At 42.4% G+C, this 18,940-nt stretch overlaps 1 protein-coding gene across 1 annotated transcript in view; it reads left to right on the plus strand.

Annotated features, from left to right (window-relative positions):
• cntnap3 (contactin associated protein family member 3) overlaps nucleotides 1-18,940 on the plus strand; it is a gene marked incomplete at both ends in the record, with an annotated part of 430,462 nt that overhangs the window by 373,609 nt on the left and 37,913 nt on the right. The window contains one exon of the mRNA XM_084312145.1: nucleotides 3,026-3,159. Coding sequence (XP_084168271.1) covers nucleotides 3,026-3,159 — 134 coding nt within the window. The remainder of the gene's footprint in view (nucleotides 1-3,025; nucleotides 3,160-18,940) is intronic.

The raw sequence follows: 18,940 nt of genomic DNA on the forward strand, positions 1-18,940 counted from the left end.
GTCTATGGAGTGGCTCACCTTCTTTGCAGGGCTATAACTTTTTAAATTGTATTGCTATATTGACATTACTATGGCCCATTCAACATCGATTATCTATCGGTCAGGACGTGGGAACGTTATATTTTTTCATTCATACATTCATACAAAAATACCTTCTAGAATATACGTTTGTTTTTATCGTTTTCTGCAGTAATTCCTAGAATGTGAGTTATAGGCCTAAACGCATATATAGATTATCGATTGCCGTTTCCCCCCCATACACGCTATATTAAAAAATGCAACTGTATATGATCGGTATACGTTATGCTTCATCATGCGTGGAGGAAAGGGGGGGGGGGTCGTTTATAATTCCCCGATCATCAGTAAATGCTTTATGTAGGTTGGGTGATATATTGATCAGATCGGTTTGCTCACAAGGAAACTCACAATTGGGTTGAAAATAACGTTATATTCCTCTTACTGTGAGTCAATGAGACTGGCGGTGAAAGATCCCAATAATACGACGCCGATCGCCTAGTTCCATTTCCGGTTTGTATGTCGCAATAAACGCCGAAATCATATTGATTATTAAGTTTAGAAAGCGATCCATTATGTACATTGTGTCTGTCGGGAGTCTTGCAACGATATGTGACGGCCGGATGAGTTTAATCGACGCACATCAGCCATATCCTGTAGGCGAGTGTAACTCGCCCGTCGTTGTCGTCACCTATAGGGTCCAGCTGCAGCGTCGCGGGTGTAGATATGAATTATGAATGCCACAGCGAAAAAATGAAATATTGATCTCAAAATCGCTGGACAGCGTTATTGGCAGAATGCGCATGGCGGCCAATATCGCTGTAAAGGGTTTTTGGCGCAGAAAGTGTTAACAAGCGGGACTTATATTAGCGGGTATATATCACTGATGCTCGGTAGATCTTGGCCAATTATTTTTGAAGTGACCTTCACTACCCTGTTAAGCCCCTTCCTGTCATCATATGAGCAGCTACCAGACCACACTGTGACAGAGAATGTAAGAACACATTTATTCAAGCAGGCTAACCATGCTTTAGCTAGTTTACTAGGCTTCATGCATCGCCGTTGAGGTTTGCTCTAGGTCAACCCTACCCTCTGACTCAGCTACAGTCGCTGAAGAAGCAATTATTCTTTGATGAAAATGTACAAAGTGCAGGTTTAAAACGGCAACCAGGTGAAGAGCAAATCCCCTCCTCCTAATCCTCCAATCCATTTCCTCCTTATGAGCTTCTTCTGCCCCCCCATCTCCCCTTTTCTTCACCTCATTTCATTCCTCCTCCCTCACCTTTATCTCTAATGACTTCTCCTCTCCTCCTCCCCTTCTGGTCCATTAGGAATCGTCGTATTCTTTCTCTGTTTGGAGTCGGCCGGTCCTCCTCCGGTGCACCTCAACCCATGCAGCAAGCTTTATTATTATATACTAGCGCCTCGGGTTGAAAGGAAACGTTAGCTCGTCAGCATACAGATGAATACAACGGTAGAAAACATTATAAATGTTTGTTTCTTTTGCACTTAATGTGTGATTTAAAGAAAAATTATAATAGAACATTTATAAATAAAATAAAAGGTTGTGAGGCTAAGTGTAAGAGTAATGCGCAGGGTGATTTTAATCTGAAATTACAAATTCAGCTGTCACGCGTTAATAGAATTAGCACTCCAACTAGAAAGGGTGTACTGTACGTAGACGGCGCTCGGAGCCTCATTCCGAGAAAGCTGATGGACATTAGGGTTGCCGTGGTGATCAATTAGCTATGAGGTAATTACACTTCAACTGAAGTGTCCAATTAAATCCCTCAAGAGGTTCCTCTCTGACTGTCTCCACTATTCTTCCTCACTGTTACTGTACTCCCAGTCTCCATTAGCCCTGTCAATTATTTAAGCGTGTGAACTCTGTGACCTCCCCAGCATCACAGGATGGGAGATGTTCCCTTTTGAATTATTCCTTTTTGTCTCTCTGTTTACCTGCATAACTTATAATAATCACAGGTGCAAGTTAATTATTTACAGCATCAATAAGATATGTGTTGTTGAAGAACTATGTTTTTCCTGTCAATTATTTAAGCTGTGAACTCCGTTACCTCCCCGAGATCACATGCTTTCAGTATGCAAGGCTTTTTATTTCCCGTTTGTTCTGCGTTTGCCTGCACAAGAGTTATAATAATGATGGGCGATCAAGCGATGTACCGCGCATTGATTATTTCTGCGTAGCATCCATGAGAGATGTGTTTTTTAAGAAATCTGGTCATGTCAACGATTTGGAGACATGAAAAGGACATTCATTAATTAAATCTGCATGTCTCAAATGTCCCAAAATAACACAACATAATTTAGTTCAGTGCTTGCAGAACTGAAAGGGTATTAGCTGTAAATCCTCATCATATTGAATGCGTTTTCCTTTGTCATGGTGATTCAGGCGCTGATGCCTTGGAACTCAGAACCAAATTAATAATGTTTCAGTAATCATCATCATCATCATCATCATCATCATCATCATCATCATCATCATCATCATCGTCATCATTATTTATAATATTATACTGACTAATTGGTGTTCTATTTGAAACTACTTTGTTTTGAATGTTTGAATGGGGCGACAGTGGCTCTAGAGGTAGAGCAGTCGTCTGGCAATCCGGAGGTTCCTGGTTCGATTCCTGCTCCTCCCGGACAGCGTGTCAATGTGTCCTTGAGCAAGACACTTAACCCCTAATTGCTCCGGATGAGCAGGTTGGCACCTTGCATGGTTGCCTCCACCGTCGGTGTGTGAATGTGTGAGTGAATCGGTAAAAATTAGTAACAAATTGTAAAGCGCTTTGGATAAAAGCGCTACATAAAAAAGCAGCCATTTACCATCTACCAATGATTTCTGAAGGTTTTACCTTCAGTAGTTTTTCTGTGTAACAGTCTGTTGTTGTTGTGTGTTTATTGTATATGTTTACATTGTAAAATGACAGTGTTTTGTTTGTGTGTTTGAGGTGACATTGTGAACTCACTGTGTTCTGTTGTGTGTGTGAAGATAAGCTGGAGTTGAGATACAAGCTCCACAACAACAGAGATGCTGAGGTGTTGAGGAGCAGAGTTATGAACCTGGTCAACGGGCAACTACACACAGTGGCCATCAGGAGACTAGCAGACACTGTGTCTGTCCAGGTAACAACTACACACACACACACACACACACACACACACACACACACACACACACACACAGGGGCGTAGCTGTATATTCTGGGCCCCATGAAAGAATGTATTTGTAGGCCCCCAATTAATGCGAGCGCGCGTCAGCGTGCAAGCAGAAATTTGTTTGGCCATTTATTTATTGATGAAAACGCATAATATGGTTTTTACCTATACATTCGGATCAGCAGTTCAGCACCTGCACTGTTGGTGGGTGAGCCTAGTAAAGGATGTCGCATTGTGTTCATCTTCAATGAATGGACCAATGCAATAGTCTACCAAAGAACCTTGAGTCGCACTAGGCTGGGAACAACCCTGGGTCAAGTGATAGTAAACTGGACTGGACGAACAACATCGAGGCCCTCTACAGGAAGGGACAGAGCAGACTGTTCTTCCTGAGAGGGCTCAGGTCTTTTAATGTCTGCAGCAAACTGCTGCAGATGTTCTACCAGTCTGTGGTTGCTGGTGCCCTCTTCTTCGCTGTGGTATGCTGGGGGGGCAACACCAACACAGACAAAATAAACAAACTGATCAAAAAAGCAAGCTCTGTGGTGGGAGCGGACCTGGGCAGTCTGGAGGTGGTGGGGGAGGACGAGGAGGAAGCTGTATGCTATCCTTGAGAACCCCTGCCACCCCCTCCATGATGAGCTGACCGCAATGCGGTCGACCTTTAGCCACAGACTTATCCCCCCCCGACATACCACAAAGCGCTTCGGGCAGTCCTTTGTGCCGGTGGAAATCAGGCTCCACAACCAGGCAGGGCCAGGACGGGCCAACTGCCGTGGACTGGAGGAGCTGGGTTGTGGACTGTAACCAACTAATTTTATTATTTAACATCATGATTGGACTTGTTTCTTTTTCTTTTCACCACTTTTAGCTCTATTTTAGCCCTATTTTAGCTCTTTTTATCCCTATGTATTTGTCCATCTTGTTTTTAACACATACTAATAAGTGTATGTTATGTATTAACTGTTTCCACTAACTGTTTTTAAATTTCTGTTATGCTGTAATGGACATCTGAATCTCCCATTGGGGATAAATAAAGGTTTTCAATTCAATTCAATAGCAGATCTTCTACCTCAGACACCACTACAGGTGGCTCAGTATCTGTGGAATCCTGTGTCGGAGCCTCACTTTGTCCCTGACATTGACTGTCCATAGCTGCTTCCTCCTCATCTGTGCTGCTTTCATGGTCCTCAACTTCTTCTTGTACTACTTCTGCCTCTTCACCTCTGCTCTCCCCGTTGGCTGCCTTGCTCGAGTATCCATAGTGTACATGATTTATAAAATGTCCTATAATAGTGTTACGACCCCTGTGTGTCTAAGGGTAAAGGGCTGTAACATAACAGTTGGTTGACAAAAAAGATGGACCACGTTTGTAAACAACAATGATATTTATTGAGAGATGCAAAGGAAGCACATGTAGCTCAGGGGTGAGCCCAGGCCAAAACAACAAACAAAAAATGGAGAACACACACACATGGAGACACACACTGGGGAATATATACATTGGGATGTAACACCCCCGTACATAAGACAAAAACATGTTTGACACATAACACCAACTAAACATGTTTTTTTTTAACAACGAGATCTCCATCTCTGAGATAATATAACATGTACTTCAAAACAAAGAGCTATGAAAAAAACAAAAATAAGCCGTCGGTACCACAATGAACCAGTCAACAAACAAGTCGACCGCACGAGAGATTTAACTCCGAGATAGAGCATCCGCCAACACATTCTCAGACCCCTTCTTATGCTTTATGCTGAGGTTATAATTTTGCACTATGAGCGCCCAACGCATGAGGCGCTGATTGTGGTTGTACATCCGCGACAGAAAAACCAATGGGTTGTGGTCGGTGTATACTACCACTGGTAATACGCTCGAACCGACATACACCTCAAAATGTTGCAACGCATACAACATAGCCAAAGTCTCCTTTTCAATAGTGGAATAGTTTAGTTGATGTTTGTTAAATTTCCGGGAAAAATAACAAACCGGGTGACTGACACCATCGTGATCTTCCTGTAATAACACCCCTCCAGCTCCCACCCCGCTGGCATCCACCTCCAGCTGGAACGGCAGGGAGAAATCTGGAGCAGAGAGAACAGGGGAACTGCATAAGAGAGCTTTAACACCATCAAATGCATTTTGACAATCAGCTGTCCAAATGAATGGTTTGGATGGGCTACACAGGCTAGTGAGAGAAGTGACGACAGAAGAAAAGTTTCGGCAAAAACCACTGTAATACCCAGCCATCCCAAGGAATCTACGCAATTCCTGCCTAGTAGTAGGCACTGGAAAAGTTGTGATTGCAGATATTTTTGCATCCACCGGACGCACTTGGCCTTGTCCTACCTGCTTACCAAGATAGGTAACCGTAGCCTTGCCGAACTCACACTTGGCAAGGTTAAGGGTCAGGGAGGCTCCAGCTAAGCGGTCAAAGACAGTTTGTAAGGTTGTCATGTGGTCACGCCAGTTGGTCGAATAGACAACCAGGTCATCGAGATAGGCATTACAATTTGGAACACCAGCCAGGACTAGGGTCACCAGTCGCTGGAAAGTGGCCGGGGCATTACGCATTCCAAAAGGCATTACAGTATATTGCAAAAAATTGTCAGGAGTAACAAACGCCGAGATTTCCAAGGCACGGGGGGTCAAAGGGACCTGCCAGTAACCCTTTAACAAATCTAGTTTGCTAACATAGGTGGCAGATCCAAGGTTGTCAATACAATCTTCCATGCGGGGCAGTGGGAAGGAATCAGGCACGGTGACAGCATTTACCTTTCGGAAATCAGTACAAAATCTAGGAGTTCCATCCGATTTGGGAGCTAACAAGCAAGGTGAACTCCAGGGACTGCAACTTGGCTTGGCTAAACCATGTTTTAACAAATAGTCAACCTCCTGTTGCATCATGGCCCTCTTGGTGATGTTAACACGGTATGCATGGTGCGTGATAGGCACAGCATTGTTAACATTAATATCATGGGCCAATACAGAAGTACAGGAGGGAACATCACCAAACAGAGCCATGTAGGCCTGAATCAAATTTGTGATGTCCTCTCGCTGCTCCTCAGGTAAGTGTGCTAAGTGAGTGGGCAGGTTCAATAACATCTCAGTGTTGGACAATCTAGCACCCTGATGGGCTGCATTGCGCAACTCTAAGCCATCTACATCCTCACCACTAACGTCAGGAGAGTCCGGAACTAAAGAGACGGCCAGTCCGGCTGTCTGGTCTGAGGTCTTCACCTGCACACTATCTCTGGAAAAATATGGTTTAAGCATATGTGGCAAACACGAGAGTGACGTTTACGATCAGGGGTGCAAACTACATAGTCTGTATCACTTATTTTCTTGTCTATTGCATACGGTCCGGAAAAACGAGCGGAAAGAGCAGAACCAAGGATAGGTAACAGGACTAGAACCTTATCACCTGGCTGGAAAGATCGAGAAACAGCTTTCTCGTCATAGTGCCGTTTCATAGTTCTCTGGGAAGAAGAGAGCGCTTCTTTTGCGAGAGAGCACGCCTGATGCAGTCGCTCTCGAAACTGGCTAACAAAATCTAGAACATTAGTGGGTGTGCTGGCACCCTTTGACATGAACCGTTCTTTAAGAACTTTCAGAGGCCCTCTAACAGTGTGCCCAAAAACGAGCTCAGCAGGACTGAAACCAAGAGACTCCTGTATGGTCTCTCGCGCAGCAAATAGAACAAGGGGGACACCCTCATCCCAATCTTTCTCTGTGTCTAAGCAATATTTACGCAGCATGGACTTTAAGGTCTGATGCCAACGTTCTAGAGCCCCCTGAGTTTCAGGGTGGTAGGCACTGGACACTATATGTCGGATACCCAGGGACTGTAACACTTGCTCAAATAACCTAGACAGGAAGTTGGTGCCTTGGTCAGTTTGTACTACCTTAGGCAGTCCAAACGTGGAGAAGAACTTCGTCAAAGCCTTAATTATTACAGGCGCTGTAATTCTGTGAAGAGGGATAGCCTCAGGGAAACGGGTGGCGGTACACATTATTGTCAACAAAAACTGATTGCCGGCTTTGGTCTTTGGCAACGGACCAACACAGTCAACTATGACATGTTCAAATGGTTCACCGACCGCTGGTATAGGACAGAGGGGAGCAGGTGGAATTACCTGGTTTGGCTTTCCGGTGATCTGACAAGTACTACAGGTACGACAGTACTGTGCTACATCGGACTTCAAACCTGGCAAAAGAAATGTTGAAGTATTCTGTTGTATGTTTTAGTGACTCCCAAGTGTCCAGACCAAGGGTGGTCATGGGCCAAGAACAGTACATGCTGACGATAAACTGCAGGGACAACAATCTGATAAACAGTGCTCCAGTCTGGTACCTGATCTGGTAGCCCTATCTCCGATTGTGCATGCTCTGCCAGTCTAGTACCATGGGACCTCCATGTACGCATCAAAACTCCTTCATCCACAAAATAAGAATGGAACTCTCTCCTCTGTTCTGTTTCAAGAGAAAAGAAACATTTTGCAAGAGAAGGGTCAGCCTTCTGGGCAGTAATTAGCATTTCACGAGTAACGGGTAACTTCAATGCGTCGGAACTAGTTACAGTTGTCTGTGGGGGTACCTTACTATGAGTCGGTGGTTTGTCAGCGGTATCAGAAGTTGGAGCCAGCAACTCCTCCCTGACAAAGGCTGAAGCAAAAACAGAGTCAGACAAATTAATTTCATCACCTCTCTTTTTCAATTGAGCCCGAGTGACAACACTTGCAGAAAAAACTTCAGGGAAGTTCTGTGACAAGTCATCAGGCAGAGAATCTGTGTCTGGGTGATCCAACACTTCCAGCACAGCGTTCACCTGTCCTCCAGCTAAATCATTTCCCATGATAAAGGAAATGCCTTTAACTGGCAAGGAAGGTCTCACCCCTATTTTAAAGAAACCAGTGACCAAATCAGATTGTACATGAATACAGTGTAACAGGGCTGGCACGAAACCCATCTCAATACCTTGAACTAGGACACTAGAACCACAGGAAGATTTCTCAGACAGAGGTAGTACATCAGAGAGGATAAAGGATTGTGAGGCTCCAGTATCTCGTAAGATCTGAACTGTACACTGATCTTTTGGATCCCCTGTCAAGGAAACTAAACCCTTGGAAGTAAATGGCCTGAAACAAGGATCGAGAACATCCTGATCATTGTGCATCTGTTGATCGGAATCAGTTGCCATTTTAATCAGACCAACCCCTTTGGGTTGCCTAAAGGTCTGAGAGGACGGTTGCTGCTTACGTTTCAATGTTAAACAGTCAGAAATAACATGACCAGATTTATGACAGTAGTAACATGTCCGCTCCTCTTTTGAGCGTGGAGGTGACATTTTTGGTCGGGGGTGTGTGAATTCTGGATGGTTGGGGACAGAAGGTCTCTGAGAGAAATCATGGGGGAGAAACGAGTCACGCCTATCTACAAACACAGTTTTATGGGTTAGCGCAAACTCATCAGCTAATACAGCAGCCTGCTGCAGAGTGGACACTTTCTGCTCACTCAGGTAAATTACAATATGCTCTGGCAAACGATTCTTAAACTCTTCTAATAGAATGAGTTCTCTGAGAGAGTTAAGATCTGAGGCCTTGCTTGCTGCACACCATTTATCAAAGAGAGTTCCCTTCTCTCTAGCAAACTCTACAAAGGTCTGGTTGACAGCTCTCTTGTGACTGCGAAACCTCTGCCTATAAGCTTCGGGGCACAAGCTCATATGCACGAAGGATGGCAGCCTTCACAGTATCATACAATAGACTATCTTCTAGGGAAAGTGTTGAACAAACCTCTTGGGCTTTACCAGTCAATTTGCATTGAAGCAACAAAGGCCAGACCTCTCTTGGCCAGCGCAATGAAGCAGCAATACGCTCAAACACATTAAAATAAGTATCAACTTCTGTCTCTCGGAACGGAGGCACCAAAGCAATGTGTTTACTTATATCAAAAGTGTGTGATGAATAAGCTGTGGAGGAGGACATACCCGGGCCTTGTGGAGGAGTCGGTGTAGCAGAGTTGGATTCACTCCTTAGGACTTCCAGCTCCAACCTCCGCAGTCTGAGCTCTTTTTCCACTTCATGCTCAAGCTCCAACCTACGAATGTTAACAGCCCTTTCATTTTCTGCCTCAAGCTCCATTCTACGAAGCCGATACTCCGCCTCACATGCTTGTGCCTTCTCCTGAGCCTCCATCTGGAGACGTGCTATTCTAACCTTGACCTGGGCCCCTTCTCGAGACCCAGTTGACACAGGAGAGGTCAAGTGAAAATGTGGCAATGTGACTTTCACACCTGCCTTCTCAGCACTTTCACCATGAGCTTGCTCCTCAGATACAGAAGGCTGTGCTTCAGTAGGTTCACCAGGAGGACTTGCATGTTCATCAGAGACCACAGGTAAAACAAGCATCCCCTGCTCCAACAGCTTATCTACCACAAGACACCTGATATCCTGCTTAAGATGCTTCTGTTGAACCGAGAGTTTAAAATGTGTGGAAATCTCCACTAAGTCTGCCTTGCGGCAGCTATCTAGCGCTTCCCAAGTAGGATTGCTCAATAATTTCCCCAGATCAAAAGTACTAACTGCCATTTTTTTTTTACACAAATGCCATTTTTACACACAAATCAATTAATTACTATACAAGTGTAAACAAACACAGTTCACCAAATCCATCAACCAACAATTTAACACGGGTTACAAGATCCCGGACGAGCCCCCATTTATGTTACGACCCCTGTGTGTCTAAGGGTAAAGGGCTGTAACATAACAGTTGGTTGACAGAAAAGATGGACCACGTTTGTAAACAACAATGATATTTATTGAGAGATGCAAAGGAAGCACAAACAAACAAACACCACTATACTCCAAATAAACCCAATCTAATCTATGGTAAAAGAAATTACATTACCTAAACTACTCTTACCTAACCAAAACAGGAGAAAACAATATCCAAAGGAAATGGCAGCTCACCCCATCTGTGCTTCCTGAGAAAGAGAGAAAAACACATTAATGATACATACAACAAAATGGAAACATAACAAAACAATCTATAGGTAACAATGCTCTCTCTGCGGCCATACAATCACAAAGGCACTTTCACTATTACAAAGGCCTATAAACAAAAAGGGATATTATCAAAGTACAATGCCACAAAATAACACTAGGCCTAGCCTCATGCCAGAGAGAGAGAAAGACTGAAGGGAGAAGCCATGTTTTAACAGGTGTGTGGTGATCCATGATTGGGTGGTGTTGATTGAGTGTTGGAGTCTGGAAAACCATCCACCAATCGGTGCTGTGCTGGGTAATGGAAGGGCAGGCCTGGCAGGGACCAATGGTGGAGGGAACAATGGCTGGAGGGAGGAAAGAAAAATGGAGAACACACACACATGGAGACACACACTGGGGAATATATACATTGGGATGTAACAAATAGTAATAAAACAGTACAGCTTGAGCTATAATAATAATAATAATAATAATAATAATAATAATAATAATAATAATAATAATAATAATAATAATAATAATAATAATAATAATAATAATAATAATAATTTGTATATATATTTCCAAATTGCTCAAATCTAGCTATAGCTACTGTAACAACCTCAATTTAATGTGCCAGTGGTCAATGGTATTGCAATTACTGGAAGAACTAGAGTATCTAAATGTGAATATTACCTAAAGTTGTATTCAATGCATGCATGGTAAGCATATTTTTAAATCTGTTTGTTAACCCCAAGCCCTGCTGCTTAGCTCCCTCTCCTTCAACTGGGAGCTGGCCTGAGGGAAGGGGACAAGGGGTACTGATCCTGAAGCCGCATCTGTGCATTAGAGCAGTGCAATGTTAACATGTAACATTATACTTGTTAGGTTAGCTAGCCATAGCAAAAGGGCATAGCTGCTGGATACAAATTCACTGGGCTCATCTACACTCATCTAATTTTTTTATAGCAACAGGTAGCTGATTAATTGAAAATGGGGGACCCTGATGTAAACAAGATGAAAGTCTTTCTCTGGTCTGCATCCCCTTAACAATTGTGTGTATTGAGCTGTACTGTATTGTACCCATTCTGCAATCTGTTAATAAAGTTTTCAATCAATCAATCAATCAGCTAACGTCAGCCACAAAATGTTGGCCAAGCTGTTATGGGCTTCAAAACAAGTTCTGTGAATAAATACCTTTCTTGTGAAAATACTTGGTGACTAGCTGTCAACCTTTTATTAATTTCCTCTTGCAATGCTGGTAGTTTCTGAGCTCCTGAAACATGAGCTGTAGAGGACATTTTCCTGTCACTCTAGGCGTGTTCGAGATGGGATAGGGGGACGCAGATCTGCGCAGGTTTTACTACGGCCTCGCCAAGCGCGTTGCATGACGGTTAGAATGTTGTCCGACTTGCTCTGAAAATCTGACGAGGCGAGGCGCGGAACTCTCGCGGGAGCGAGCCACGCACAGCCTTCAGAGCGAGGCTCCACAGTACCTCTCACTCGGCTGCTCCCGGCTGGGAAGCGACTTGCTACGGTCGCGCAAAGCACCTATTGGCTCAGAAAAGTTGTCAGTCACCACACACACATTACACACCTGTCCAGCTCATTATAATGCGATGGCCGTGTGCAAAATTAGATCAGATTCAAATGTACAGCACACCATATACTGCTATAGTGGAATATACTATTCATATACCATAATGTATACCATCTTGTTGCGCGCTCCTGGCCGCACGCACACACAACACACTGCTGAATAATTCTGTTTTGCATCAATATATATATGTATACTGTGTATATTGAGGCAAAACAGAATTATATATACAGTATTGAGGCAAAACAGACGACGCATGTGTGTATGTGTGTGTGTGTATCTGACAGCTTGAAGTTTATCATGATGATATGATATGATATGATATGATAACATAATAAAGTTTTCAATCAATCAATCAATCAATCAAACGTCTCATAACTCCCTGGCTGTCACGTGGCTGGTGACTGACAACTTTTCTGAGCCAATAGGCGCTTTGCCCGACCATAGCAAGTCGCTTCCCAGCCGGGAGCAGCCGAGTGAGAGGTACTGTGGCGCCTCGCTCTGAAGGCTGCTTGTGGCTCGCTCCCACGGGAGTTCCACGCCTCGCCTCGTCAGATTTTCAGAGCAAGTCGGACAACATTCTAACCGTCATGCAACGCGCTTGGCGAGGCAGTAGTGAAACCTGCGCAGATCTGCGTCCGCCTATCCCATCTCGAACAAGCCAATTATCCAGCCCCCCTGAATCACTATATAATTTGCAATAATCTACTGTACGAAATCCCTTTCTCATTAGCAACACTCTCATGTGAAATATGAGTAAAACGTATCAGGAGTGTCAGTGCTATGCCTTGGAGGTTCATAGTCATTAGTTCATTCTAGGAGTTTATTGTCTTACATTGTAATACTAGAGGTAGACATATGACGGGGCCCCATGGACATTAGCTGTTGGCAATGATAAATATACATTATTGTATAAAATGCTACATGCAAATCAAATCAACAAATCAAAAACAAATGTATTTGTAAAGCCTGCAATCAAACGTTAATGCCCCCATGGGCCGGACAAGTCTTCTTTAACCCTTTCACTGCCACACTACAAAGCGGTTAACCCTTTCACTGTGACAATACACAGAATGTTAACCCTTTCACTGCCACACAGCAGCAGGTTAACCCTTTCACTGCCACACTACAGAAGGTGAACCCTTCGGGTAACCGTCGGTAGTGCGATAGTAAAGGGTTAACCTTATGTAGTGTGGCAGTGAAAGGGTTAAACAAGTCAAGAAGAAACATTACAATAAATCAAGAACAAAAAACCCAATGAAATCCAAAAGAAATGTATAAATAAATAAATGCAACACTCCCAGACATACCCCAGCGAAGGTAAGGAAAAACTCACTAAAAACCTAGCAATATGCGGTCTGTGAAGAGTCCTGTATACCAAAGCCTCAGCACGTCCACCTCAGCGCTTCTTCCCTTCTTCTCACATCACGCTATTTATCTTGCCTGTCTTTTCACACTAGCTGCTATTGTCTGGCCTCGCTCTCTGTTTTCTCTCCGCTCACGGCCCTTTCACTCAACACTCAGCAGCACAGAACAGAGAGAGACGAGAGATAGAACGGCAGGAGGGAGAAATCGATACGTGTTTAAGTGAAGTCTTCCTACAGGAGACAGTGATGGATCCAGTAGAATGGATGTCCTGCCAGGGTTGTTTGTTTGCAGTGGTGGAAAGTAACTGAGTACATTTCCGAGCTACTTGCATTTTATGTTGGTGTTTTCATTTTAGGGAATTTTATAGTTTTACTCCACTGCATTAAAAGGGAAATATTGTACTTTTGAACTCCACTACATTTATCTGAAAACATACTTATACTATACTAGTTACTTTGAAGAAAAGGATTTAACATAGAAAACATGGTTAAAATGTATGAAGATTATATACTTTCACAGAGGACATAATCAGAGCAGCATAACTGGACGACATACCACTTTAACGTAACCTATATCGAGGGTTGAATGCTCCCAAGCACTGGAATACACAAACGTCATGTAGAATGCATACTTTTACTTTAGATACTTAAGTACATTCAATAACAAATACTTCTCTACTTCTACTTAAGGATAATTTGAATGGAGGACTTTTATTTTTACCAGAGTACTTATTTATCTGGGTATTTCTACTTTTACTTAAGTAAAGTAACTGTGTACTTCTTCCACCACTGCCAATTCATTTTTATTTACATTGTTTATAAAGACGTTGAGGTCCCGCTTAGCACCCACTCCACTCAACTGTGATCCATCAAAGCAATTACCCCTAAGCAAAAGTTGCCTCCTCCTCGTACACAAGCAAAAGCACATAGTCTTAATTGCTTACAATGTAAATGTATGTGTTGTGGTGATTTAATAGATGCAGAAAGTACAACATCCTATACACTCCAATTAGCAGATGTCACATTGATAAATTACTTATTAAGGTCCAATCCCTGTGGACTACGAAGCCAATGGGGATTTTCAGCACTGAAATATGTCATTTACTTACCTAAGTGAGTATAGTCAAGTCATTTATTTATAAAGCACATTTAAAAACTCAAGAGCCAACCAAAGTGCTGTACTATCAAAAGCATAAATAATTCATAATACAAAAAGGCCCAGCAGGACAAGACGGTACAATCAGACAATAAGACAACAGTAAGCCAACACACGGATAGAGTAGCACAAAGTACAATAAAGCACATAGGACAATAGCGGGACACTAGGCATGGGGTTATTTACTAAAGTACAATGGAGCAACATACAGGATAATGGAGCACAAATGACAATGCGCCACAGGGGACAGTAGAACACAATAACAGGTACAAGGGGGAAGGGGCAAGATACAATTGCATGGGAGTGTGTGAGTTAGGGTTTATTGAAGGCTAGGGAGTAAAAGTGTGTTTTTAGTCAGGACTTAAATGCTATGATGATAAGCTGTATTTGAACAATTCTTGATCCATATCAGAGCATCAACTTGTGTTGTGACCCTAACCCCACAGGAAGTTGTGCAACATGGGGAATACCATGCAAGGTATGGCCTTATAGGACTAAGAATTGTTCAAAATGGCCAACAACATCACCTTAATCAGATGGGTAAAGTTATCCAGATTCGTACATTTTTCCCCACTTTCACTAAGTTTATTAATGAAGTTATTTAATAGGGAGAATGAGAAATGACAGAGAAAGGAATTATAGCGATGACGATCATTATGATAATTAAACCCAGTGTTGAACGAGGATTCCTCTTAACACTTTGATCGCCGGGGTTAAATTCATAATTTACCATCCCTCGCCAGCCCTATTTAACATGGAGAAGTTCCCCTTCTTTGCAGGGCTATAACTTTTTAAATTGTATTGCTAAATTGACATTACCATGGCCCATTCAAAGTCCTATATCTATTGTTCAGGGTGTAGCAACGTTATACTTTTTCATTCACATATTCATACTAAAATACGGTCTAAAGTATAAGTATGTTTTTATCGTTTTCTGCAGCTTTCTCCAGAACTTGATTTATAGCCCTAAATGCATTATATTGATGATCAAATACAGTTTGGTAGGAATCTGTGCGAGATAAAACATTTCAACTGCACGTACTTCTAGAAGTTACTACGTATGATCTGATGTTGACCGGATGGGCGGGGGGTCGTTTATAATTCCGTGGGCAACGTTATATCATTCATCTATTGTGGGTGATATGATCATTAGAGCAGTTAGTATAGAAGACATTAAAAAATAACGCTGAAACTCACCGTAGCTTCCTCTCGCCGTTGGGAGATGAGCGTGGAACAGAATTTTTTCTATTATGGGATGTAGAAATACCCGATCCATTTCCAGGTTGTATAATAGTATATACGTCCAAATCATGTTGTTTATCGAGTTATTGGCAACAGATCGATATCCATTGTGTCGAGCTCGAGTCCCGGGACCTATAGCGAGTGATCGGACCAAATTGAAATGAGCACCAGCTTCCACTTCCCTGTTTCTTCCCTGGGCGATCCGCTGATCGGCCACCAGATGGCGCTCTTGAACCGTTAGAGAGTTGACAGGGGCTCACCAGTACATATATTGTCTCCGGGGGAGAAATATGATTTCGATCACAGATTTTTGAAATATTGATATCTAAGACGCTGTCCAGCGTCATCGGCAGAATAAGCATGGCGGGAATGACGTGTTCCAGCGTCTTCGGCGATTAAAGTGTTAACAACTTGGCACACACTCTCATTTCCACCCCCAGTCACGTCGCAGAAGTGACATAATTGCTCCAGTACATCCATAACTGTGCTGCTAGGATCCTGATGAGGGGGGGGGGGGCTCAGGACATTCGGGACAGACTGTGAATAATTACTGCAAACGAGAAGAGTACTTTGTTGGCAATAACTATATACATAATAATAATAATAACTTTATTTGTATAGCACTTTTCATACAGAGGTTGCAGTTCAAAGTGCTTCACAACAGTAAAAAATACAGGCATAAGCGAGCATAAAAAGATAGACAGGTAGAATCACAGTGTTTCACATTAGGATCTAGCATCCCAATAGGCTCTCCGCTTACAGTTTTCAGTAACACAAATAGTAAAAATAGTTTAAAATGATTCAGTTTAAAAATAGTAAAAAAGAATTATAAAATAGAACGGACATAAAAAATACAGGCATGAGCGAGCATAGCAAGATATGGCAAATCACAGTGTTTCACATTAGGATCTAGCATCCTAATAGGCTCTCTATTCAGTAATACTCCTGTAATTCCCAACATACTTCCCAGTACATATTGCTGTAACTTTAGTGATATTAGATCACAGGGACACGAACCCACACTGTAACGTTAGTGATACTAGATCACAGGGACTCGAACCCACACTGTAACTTTAGTGATACTAGATCACAGGGACTCGAACCCACACTGTAACTTTAGTGATACTAGATCACAGGGACTCGAATCCACACTGTAACTTTAGTGATACTAGATCACAGGGACTCGAACCCACACTGTAACTTTAGTGATACTAGATCACAGGGACTCGAACCCACACTGTAACTTTAGTGATATTAGATCACAGGGACTCGAACCCATACTAAATAGTGGGACCTATTGCATGAACAAATAATCACAGTGTTTCACATTTGGATCTAGCAAATAATAAAAATTGTTTAAAATGATTCAGTTTAAAAATAGTCATCAGTAAGAAGTAAAAAGTGCAATAACCGACACATGAATTTGATAGGCAGTGTATAAGAGTAGGCAGGGTAAGAATAGTGCAGGTAAATACAAGTTGTGTCAGGATATCCCTGATGTTTCCTCTTGCCACTAGGTGGTAGCAGATATCTATCAGTGAAATGCCTGAGCAAAGAGATAGGTTTTAAGCTGTCTTTTAAAGATGTCTAGCGAGTTGGCTTCCCTGATGTTTTGGGGTAGTTTGTTCCATAGTTTTGGGGCATAGTTGATAAAGGCTGCATTACCGATCCTCTTTTGACTGCTTCTGGGAGCCTCTAGTAGTCCAGCAGCTGATGATCGCAGTGTTCTTGCTGGTGTGTAATTTATTAGAGTGTTGGCGATGTAGCTAGGTCCCTGTCCATTTAGAGCTTTGTATGTAAGGAGAAGGACCTTAAAGTCAATTCTAAATGTTACAGGAAGCCAGTGTAAAACAGCTAAGACTGGACTAATGTGCTCTCTCCTTTTGGTTCTAGTTAGCAGTCGGGCTGCAGAGTTTTGGATTAGCTGAAGCCTCTCTGTGGTTTTCTTAGGGAGACCTGTGAAAATTGCATTACAGTAGTCTAACCGGCTAGATATGAATGCATGAATTAGCTTCTCAGCATCGTTCTGATTAATAAATGGTCGTACTTTTGCTATATTTCTGAGATGGAAGAACGATGTTTTCGTCACTTTGCTAATATGAGAATTGAAGTTCAGTTCTGAATCTATGATAACCCCAAGACTAGTGACCTCAGATTTGATCCAAGGGGTTAGTCCCCCCAGGTTCTTTATTAATGTTTCTTTTCTAGTTTTGGAGCCGATAATTAGAATTTCAGTTTTGTTCTCGTTTAGTTTCAGGAAGTTCTTACTCATCCATTTATTTATTGCCAGTAAGCAGTCTGTAATGGAGCTAATCGCTGTATCATTTGGTTCAGCAGATATGTACAGTTGTGTATCATACATGTGTGGTCGGGGCTGTTTCCTTAGCCACATAACCTAATGGACAGCAGCATGGACTGGAAAATGATGTCAAGTGAAGGCCCTCTCCCACCAATAGGGGGGAGAGGTTATCCCTCAAAGCCCTCTTACAGTCGGGGCTCAATTAGGGTCATAAGGAAGACCCCACACATGGAAGTAATTTTTTTTGTTAATGTTTGTATTGTGTTTTTGCCCATTTACGTTTTTTTTGTTGCTGCTGTTCTTAGCAGCCTCAGGGGGGTTAACTTTGATACAGGGAGTTCACCATCGATAATTGTGTTTAATTATATTGGACAATATGCAAGCAGTTAAAATTGTAACGTATAATGTGAACGGTTTACTCAATCCAATCAAAAGAAGCAAGATATTAACTAAATTGAAAAGAGATAAAGTGGAAGTGGCCTTACAGACATAGAGCATGCAAAATTGAAGAGAATGGGTTTTAAATACCAGTTTTCATCCTCATATCCGGTGGGCCACAGGAGGGGAGTGGCGATACTAATTTCCAGCAAACTTTGTTTTGAACTCACATTTGAAAAGAAAGATACAGAGGGGAGATATGTTTTGATAAGAGGAAATTTGGGCGGGACATTGATAACTTTACTAAACATTTATGCCCCACCTAACTCGAAATGGGAATTTTATAGGATTCTATTTGATTTGATAATAGCTGAGACTCAGGGGGTCCTGATTTGCGGGGGGGACTTCAACATTAGATTAAATCCTAATCTTGATACCTCCAAAACACACATAACTCAGCCAAAACTGACAAACAAGAAAATAAATACTGCAATGAAGGATATTGGGTTAATAGACGTTTGGAGAGAGTTGAATCCACAAAGGAGGGACTACACATTTTTCTCCAACCCACATTCGATGTACTCAAGGATTGATAACTTTTTTGCCTTTGGTAAAGACATACACATGATGGGTGGCTGTGAAATAGGCACTATGGACTTTTCGGATCACAGCCCTGTTTATTTAAAAATGAATCTAGTACAGGATCAGAGAAATAC

This window comes from Notolepis coatsorum (genome assembly GCF_963971535.1).
Source record: "Notolepis coatsorum genome assembly, chromosome: 4".
In the NCBI taxonomy this organism is placed as follows: Eukaryota; Metazoa; Chordata; class Actinopteri; order Aulopiformes; family Paralepididae; genus Notolepis; species Notolepis coatsorum.